The following is a 7,822-nucleotide window of genomic DNA, read 5'->3' on the forward strand; positions in this document are numbered from 1 at the left end:
ACCCGTGTTAGCCCGACTGTAGAGCTATGGAATTTGTGTAGACTACTTACAGGGATATAAACTGGTATAACCACTTTGGAAAGCAATTAGGCAATATCTGGCAAAGCAGAGGACGTGAAACTCCCTGATTCAGCTATTTCACTACTAGGCATGTAACTGTGAAGAAGCTCTTGCATATGAAGGCAAAAATAATTTTGTTCACTGTGGCACAGTTTGTGAGCACAAAGAATGTGAAACATAAACCTCTATTAACAGCGGAATGGATAGGGAGAGAGACAGACAAATATTCGATATAAGAGCGTGGGTATCAGTTGAATCTGCAAAGATTTCTTTAAAAAAAAGAACCTCCAAAACATGGGGAGGTAGGTATAATAGTGCCCCCCTTATCTGCAAGGGATACTTTGCAAAATCCTCAGTGGATGGCTGCAAAGGCAGATAGTACCAAACCCTATATATACTGTAGTTTTTTCCTATACATGCACCTATGATAAGTTTAATTTATAATTTAGGTGTAGTAAGACAACAACAATAACAAAATAGAACAATTATAACCAATATACTGTAATGAAAGTTATGTGAATGTGGGTTTTCTCCAACAGCACCTCAGTGCAGTAGACATCCTTCTAGTCATGATGAGATAATATGCCTACATTGAGAAGATGGGAGTGAGGGGAAGGACGCAAGCACTGCGACAGTGTTAGGCTACTACTGACGTTGTGTTAATACACCAGGAAGACCATCAGCTTCTGGACCACAGCTGACCTCAGGTATCTGAAACCATGAAAAGTAAAACTGCCAATAAGGGGGGGCCTACTGTACATACGCATTCATTATTTTTCTTTATGCTTTCCCATGACATAATTATTTCATTAATTAAAAAAAATAAACAGGGGCACCCAGCGGGCTCACTTGGTAGACCATGCAACTCTTGATGCTGGGGTTGTGATTTCAAGCATCACACTGAGGCTGCAGTTTATTTTTAAAAAAAGGTAAAACATCAAAAAAAATTTAAGCAGAAGGCCACAACATAAGCTTTAGCTCTTCACAGTTCATATTCATTATTTTGAGGGGCACCTGGGTAGCTCAGTGGTTAAGCGTCTGACTTCTGGGTCTCAGCACAGGGCCTGATCTCAGGGATGGAGTTCCAGACCCACAATGGGCTCCATGCTGGGAGCCTACTTAAGAAACAAACACATAAACAAAACAAACAAAAAAATCAAATTCATTATTTTGAGACTTACTTTTCCCCAAAAGCTTTCCTCCAAAATTCTGCAGCATCTGCTTTCGTAATCCGAAATGTGTCTCCTTGAAAGAGTCCACTCGGAAAGATTCCTTTTAGTTCTGCCAGCATGTGGCTGAAGATCAGGGATAGCTTGGTTAGGTTTCGCCTACAAATGATCAAAAAAAAAAAAAAAAAAGTGCAATAATTAAACACATAAAATTACTTCTATTTTAAATGCGCTGAATTCACCAGATCAGGTATGTAATTAATATAAACATGAACATACATTTACAAAGAACCTCTTCAAATATACTTTCTGGCAAATATTATTCAGAGATACATAAAACTAGGAAAGAAGACAGGAAGGAATGTGCTGCTGACACTATTAAATACTCTCATTTTTATCTTTGTTCAAAGAAGAGCTTCAGAAACTGTTTTTCTCCTAACATCATATGAAAGATGGAGATATAACACACGGATGACTGTTGCATTCACTAGGTCCACTCCTACTCCCTGCATTCAAAAAGATGTCCTATAGTAAATCGAAAATTTAACAATTACATATTTTAAGGCTTTCAATCTCAGGTTAATCAGGTCTAATACCTCTGAGTATTAACTAACATGAACAAATCTACTTTTTGAGGATGACATAGATACAATGACTCAACAAATAAAGGTGCAAACTTGTATGTTAACATAATCAATCGCAGGGGCACCTGGGTGGCTCAGTGGGTTAAAGTCTCTGCTTTCAGCTCAGGTCATGATCCCAGGATCCTGGGAATGAGCCCTGCTTTGGGCTCTCTGCTCAGCAGGGAGGTGGCTTCCTCCTCTCTCTGCCTGCTGCTCTGCCTACTTGTGATCTCAGTCTGCCAAATAAATAAATAAAATCTTTTTTAAAAAATCATTCACAAACAAAAGAAAGGAAATAATAAAAAAGCAAAATATACTATTTCTGCTTTGCCTAAGCTACTCTGGATTTTTTTTTTAAAGATTTTTTATTTATTTGACAGACAGAGATCACAAGTAGGCAGAGGGAGGGGGGTGGGGGGTGGGTGGGGGAGCAGGCTCCCGGCTGAGCAGAGAGCCCTGGGATCATGACCTGAGCCAAGGCAGAAGCTTTAACCCACTGAGCCACCCAGGCGCCCTATTCTGGATTTTTTTTTAAAAATTTTATTTATCTGAGCTAGAGACAGGGAAAGAGAGAGAGAGAGTGTGCGAGCATGCACCCATGAGTGGGGAGAGGAGCAGAGAAAGGGGAGGAGGAGACACCTCACGGAACAGGGAAGCCCAATGCGGGGCTCAATCCCAGGACTCTGGGGATCATGACCTGAGCCGAAGGCCGTCATTTAATTGGCTAAGCCACCCAGGATCCCAGCTATTCTGGATTTTAAAGCTAATCATATCACTCATCCAAATTAAAAAATAAATTACAATTTTAATATCCAGACCTAACAAGTATTTTCACTTAAATCAGACCCTAAAGAAGTTAAGTTTTACCAAAACAGTTCTTCCTATACCAAACCTGGAATGCTAGTATCCAAACCATGTGACAATTTCTACCTGCATGCATATGCTAGTGCTATGCTTTATCCATTAGTGAGCTTTACTCTGATAACCTCATAAAGATGCCACAGAGAATAATGGAGTTATCGAATCACTATGTTGTATACTTGAAATTAATGTAACATTCTGTCAACTATAATTCAATATAAAAAAGATGCCACATAGTACCAATTTAACACACCAGATGATGCCTCTACTTTGAGGTATGTCCTTTAATCAGATTATCTTTCTTATCTTTAATGTGCTGCCACACAGAGAAAGACAGACAGATGCTTTAGATACTGTTAATACGCCAAACCAGCTACCATCCGTACTTATTTTCACCTTGTCCCCATCATTAGTATTTTTATATTCAAAAGTCTATTCTTCTCTTAAGTGGATTATAAAATTTCAAGTCAATTCGTGATCAAATTTGAGTACCTAAAAATTCTCTTTCATGGAGAGATTGTTCTCTTTTTTGCTATATAAAATGCTGCACCAAAGACACCAGGTCTTCCTAGCCCTGATTCTTGTGCAAAACGCTACTGAAATCTTTCCAGTCAGCTTTCAACAAATCAGCTTCAGTTCTAAGATCTGTCTTCTTGCACTTTAGCAAGTTATTCTTTCTAGTTTCCGATTTGCTTTCTGAAAGCACTACAAAAGTGATAATATATTCTTTGAAGACAGTCTAAAATAATTCCTATGCTATGTAGATCAAGTGTGAGATACGAAGACAAGCACTTATCCAATCCCTAAGCTCCTTTAACCGTTGTCCTCCTCACACTTTGAGATCCTTCAATTATGGCTTATTAGAACTTTTGCTATTTTATCAAAAAAGAAACAAAAAGCAGAAAGACCAAGAATATATCACAGAATGGGGCACCTGGCTAGTTCAGTAAGTAGACCCTGTGACTCTCGATCTCAGTGTCATGATTTTGAGCCCCACAGTGGAGGTAGAGATCACTTAAATATTTTTTAAAAAGAACGAACTATGCTAAACAGTACAGAACAATGTGTGAAATGACCAAAAAGATATATATCCCACTCTCAAGGTTACCACAGACCTTTTTCTGGACTCCTATAATGTTGTCCTCACTTGGTTCTCCTCCTGTTCTCTTAACAGTTATTTCCCAAGAATATGTTCTCCGCCACTTTTCTTTCTTTTCCCATGTGCTCTCCTGACTCTTCCTTCACATTCTCAAGCTTCAGAAACTACCCTGCAAGCAACTCCCAAATCTCAAGCCTTGGAAGCTCTCCAACTCCCAACTGCCAACCACATTCCTCCACTCAAATGCTAGCACCTCAGAGCAACATGTTCAAAATTAAATTAATCTTCCTTCTCAAGTCTGTTCTTACTTCATGTTCTCTTTAATGACAACACCATCTTACTTCTCACAAATTCAAAACCTTAAAGTCATCTTGGTTGCTTCCATTTCCCTTATTCTCCATATCGGATTTATTTGTCAATTTGCTGGCCACTGTTGTCTTTCCACTTTTAAATTATATTTTTTAAAAAGATTATTTATTTATTTATTTATTTGACACACAGAGAGAGAGATCACAAGTAGGCAGAGAGAAAGGGGAAGCAGGCTCCCCACCAAGCAGAGAGCCCGATGTGGGGCTCGATCCCAGTACCCTGGGATCATGACCTAAGCCAAAGGCAGAGGCTTTAACCCACTGAGCCACCCAGGCACCCGAAATTATATTATTATTCTAATATAAGTTCCTTGCTACCTTCCCCCATCTACCCTACAATTCAAAGTTCAGTCTTTCAACATACACACAAAAAGATGCTAACATCACTCATCACGAGACATCCCCTCTCACCTGACAGAATGGTTAAAATAAACAACACAACAAACAACAGGTGTTGGTGAGGGTGTTGACTAGAACTGAACTGGAACAGTCACTGTGGAAAACAGTACGGAGGCTCCTCAGAAAGTTAAAAACAGAACTGACCTACAATCCAGTAATCACACTACTGGTTCTTAACCCAAAAACTATAAACACACACGCACCTCTATGGTTACGGCAGCATTATTTACAATAGCTAAACCAAGGAAGCAGCTCAACTGTCCAGATGAATGGATAAAGAAGATGTGGTGTGTATATATATATATACATATATATATATGTCCACGAAATATTACTCAGCCATAAAAAGTGAGATTTTGCCAATTACCACAACATGGATGGAACTAGAGAGGATAATGCCAAGTGAAGTCAGTCAGACAGAGAAAAACAAATACCCTCTGATTTCACTCATATGTGGAATTTAAGAAACGAATGAGCAAAGGAAAATAAAGAAAGAGACATACAAAACAAGAAACAGACTCTTAACTCTAGAGAACAAACTGGTGGCTGCCAGAGGGGCAGTGGGTGGGGAGAGGGGTGGACTAGGTGAAGGGATTCAGAATGCACCTATGGTGGTGAGCGCCGAATCAGGTACAGAACTCTGAATCACTACGCTGTACACCTGAGATTAATTTAACACTCTGCTAACATACTGGATTAAAATAAAACATTTAATAATAATAAAAACAGACTTGAGTCTTCAATCTCCTCCTCTACAGGTCCAATCATGCCATATAATTGCCCTTTTTAAAAATTATTTATTTATTTATATGAGAGAGAGAGCGTGCGCACAGGCACACACGAGCACAAATGGGGTCAGGTGTAGAGGGGAAGCAGACTCCCCGCTGAGCAGGGAGCCAAGATTATGACCTGAGCTGGAGGCAGACACATAACTTGACTGAGCTATCTAGGCGTCCCTAACTGCCCTTTCAGGAGGGAAAATAACAATTTCCACAGTGCCAGTGGGACAAAACCCAAACTCAGCTTTGATCTGATGACTTTCCACTGCCCTGGATCTAACCTACCTTTCTACCTGACTTCTTTCTTTGTTAGGAATATACTCTAGCCAAACTGAATATGTCATCTTTTCTTATACATACCGCCCTTACTCACTTTCCCACCTCTGAGCCTCTGCTTATCTGGTTCCCCAGTCGGAAAGAAGACGCAGCTTAAATGTCATTTCCTAAGAAGCCAGCTAGAAGTAATAAGCCACTAAAATACCCACAGCCTATTTGCTGAAGTTCTCAGACCGTCTGAACCCATCTTGTGCTTTAGCTATCTGAGTACACAAGGGCTATATTTCTAATATGTATCTATATCCCACAGGATATCCGGCACAATTTCTAACCTTCATGATACCTTCCGAAAACACTGAGTGCCCACTATGTGCCTGCTGGGCAACAGGGATGGACACAACAGTGAACAAGACAAAATTCCTGTTTTTATGGCATTTACATTCCCACAGGAGAGCATCAGGTAATGGGAGAAAAGTACTCTGAAGAAAAAGCAGAGTATGAGAAGAGAGTCGTGTAGGGTTGCTGTTTTAGAGAAGGTGGTCTTGGGAACCTCTCTCCAAGAGCAGATTTTTTTTTTTAATTAAATTTTTATTTATTTATTTGACAGAGAGAGAGGGAGAAAGATCACAAGTAGGCAGAGAGGCAGGCAGAGAGAGAGGGGGAAGCAGGCTCCCTGCTGAGCAGAGAGCCCAATGCAGGGCTCAATCCCAGGACCCTGAGATCATGACCTGAGCCGAAAGCAGAGACTTAACCCACTGAGCAACTCAGGCGCCCCCAAGAGCGGATTCTTAAACGAGGTATGAAATGGGGACAACGTGAGTCTGGGATGACCAAGCCATGTCGGCGCCTTTTCAAATAATCTCACAGTCAGAGGGGCAGCTGGGTGGCTCAGTGGGTTAAAGCCTCTGCCTTTGGCTCAGGTCATGTTCCCAGGGTCCTAGGATAGAGCCCCAGGTCAGGTTCTCTGCTCAGCAGGGAGCCTGCTTCTTCCTCTCTCTCTGCCTGCCTCTCTGCCTACTTGTGATCTCTTGTCTGTCAAACAGATTAAAAAAAAAAAATTTCCAGTCAGATCTACCAAGTGCCCAGCATTATGCTGGATCAGAGATAAAATATACACACCAAAATAATAATGGACAGAAAGCTATTTTAATATGTGAAGTAAGCCACGAGAAAAGGGAAAGTTATTGACCACAAGGATGTAATGAGACCAGGTACGTAAGAGCAGTTCAAAGTGCTGACTGAAATAGACACAGAAAATCAATTTGAGACACTTTCCTACTTAAGGATGCATTCCCCCAAAAAGCCAGCTTACATTTCTTAAAACCACCAGAGATGCGCATCATAAGCATCACACTTCTTAAAAGGAAATTAAGCATCTATAAAATCCCATGGGTCAGAGCATTTTGTAACTGATCTGAGTTGAAATTCTGTTCAGTAACATTTTAAGACCATAGGCTTATAGCGGAGTGTCCGCCGTGTACAGAGCTGAATTTAATCAGCAGAATCTGTCTAAACATGTAATCTTAGAATAATGAGGCATGATGGATGTTTAGGCTTATGACAAAGCAAGCAATACTTCGCAAAATTCTGTCAGCAGTTACTTCAATTCATACACTACGTTCTAACAATTCTCCAAAGAAACACAGAGGAACATATCTCTTCTACTTTTTTTTTTTTTTTTAAAACAAATACCCTGAAGACATAACTACTCTCAAGTTCCAGCAGCAGCAAGCAATATAGGTTTTTTTTTAACTCAGTATTTGAAGGAGGAGGTCATTTTTATTGCCTTTAATGCCAGACATCTACATCTAAGTAACCACAAATTCTACCGTATAGCTTCCATCTTCCTCTTCTCTTCGCTCACAACTTCCTTATAATCAAATGCTGATTCAGTATGCAGTGTCAGTTTAAGTTCAAGGCCAGTGTCAGTTCTTTTCTCCCTACCTCCAGTTCTATTCTAAAAGCTAACACACGGGGCGCCTGAGTGGCTCAGTGGGTTAAGCTGCTGCCTTCAGCTCAGGTCATGATCTCAGGGTCCTGGGATCGAGTCCCACATCGGGCTCTCTGCTCAGCAGGGAGCCTGCTTCCTCCTCTATCTCTCTCTGCCTGCCTCTCTGCCTACTTGTGATCTCTCTCTGTCAAATAAATAAATAAAATCTTTAAAAAAAAAAAAAAAATAAAAAATAAA

At 40.3% G+C, this 7,822-nt stretch overlaps 1 protein-coding gene across 1 annotated transcript in view; it reads right to left on the bottom strand.

The window, feature by feature from the left end:
• Positions 1-7,822, bottom strand: part of CBL (Cbl proto-oncogene) — an 84,290-nt gene that overhangs the window by 34,023 nt on the left and 42,445 nt on the right. The window contains exon 3 of the mRNA XM_059415529.1: positions 1,242-1,388. Within this exon, the coding sequence (XP_059271512.1) occupies positions 1,242-1,388 (147 nt within the window). The remainder of the gene's footprint in view (positions 1-1,241; positions 1,389-7,822) is intronic.

The sequence above is a fragment of the Mustela nigripes genome, chromosome 1 (genome assembly GCF_022355385.1).
Source record: "Mustela nigripes isolate SB6536 chromosome 1, MUSNIG.SB6536, whole genome shotgun sequence".
Lineage (NCBI taxonomy): Eukaryota > Metazoa > Chordata > Mammalia > Carnivora > Mustelidae > Mustela > Mustela nigripes.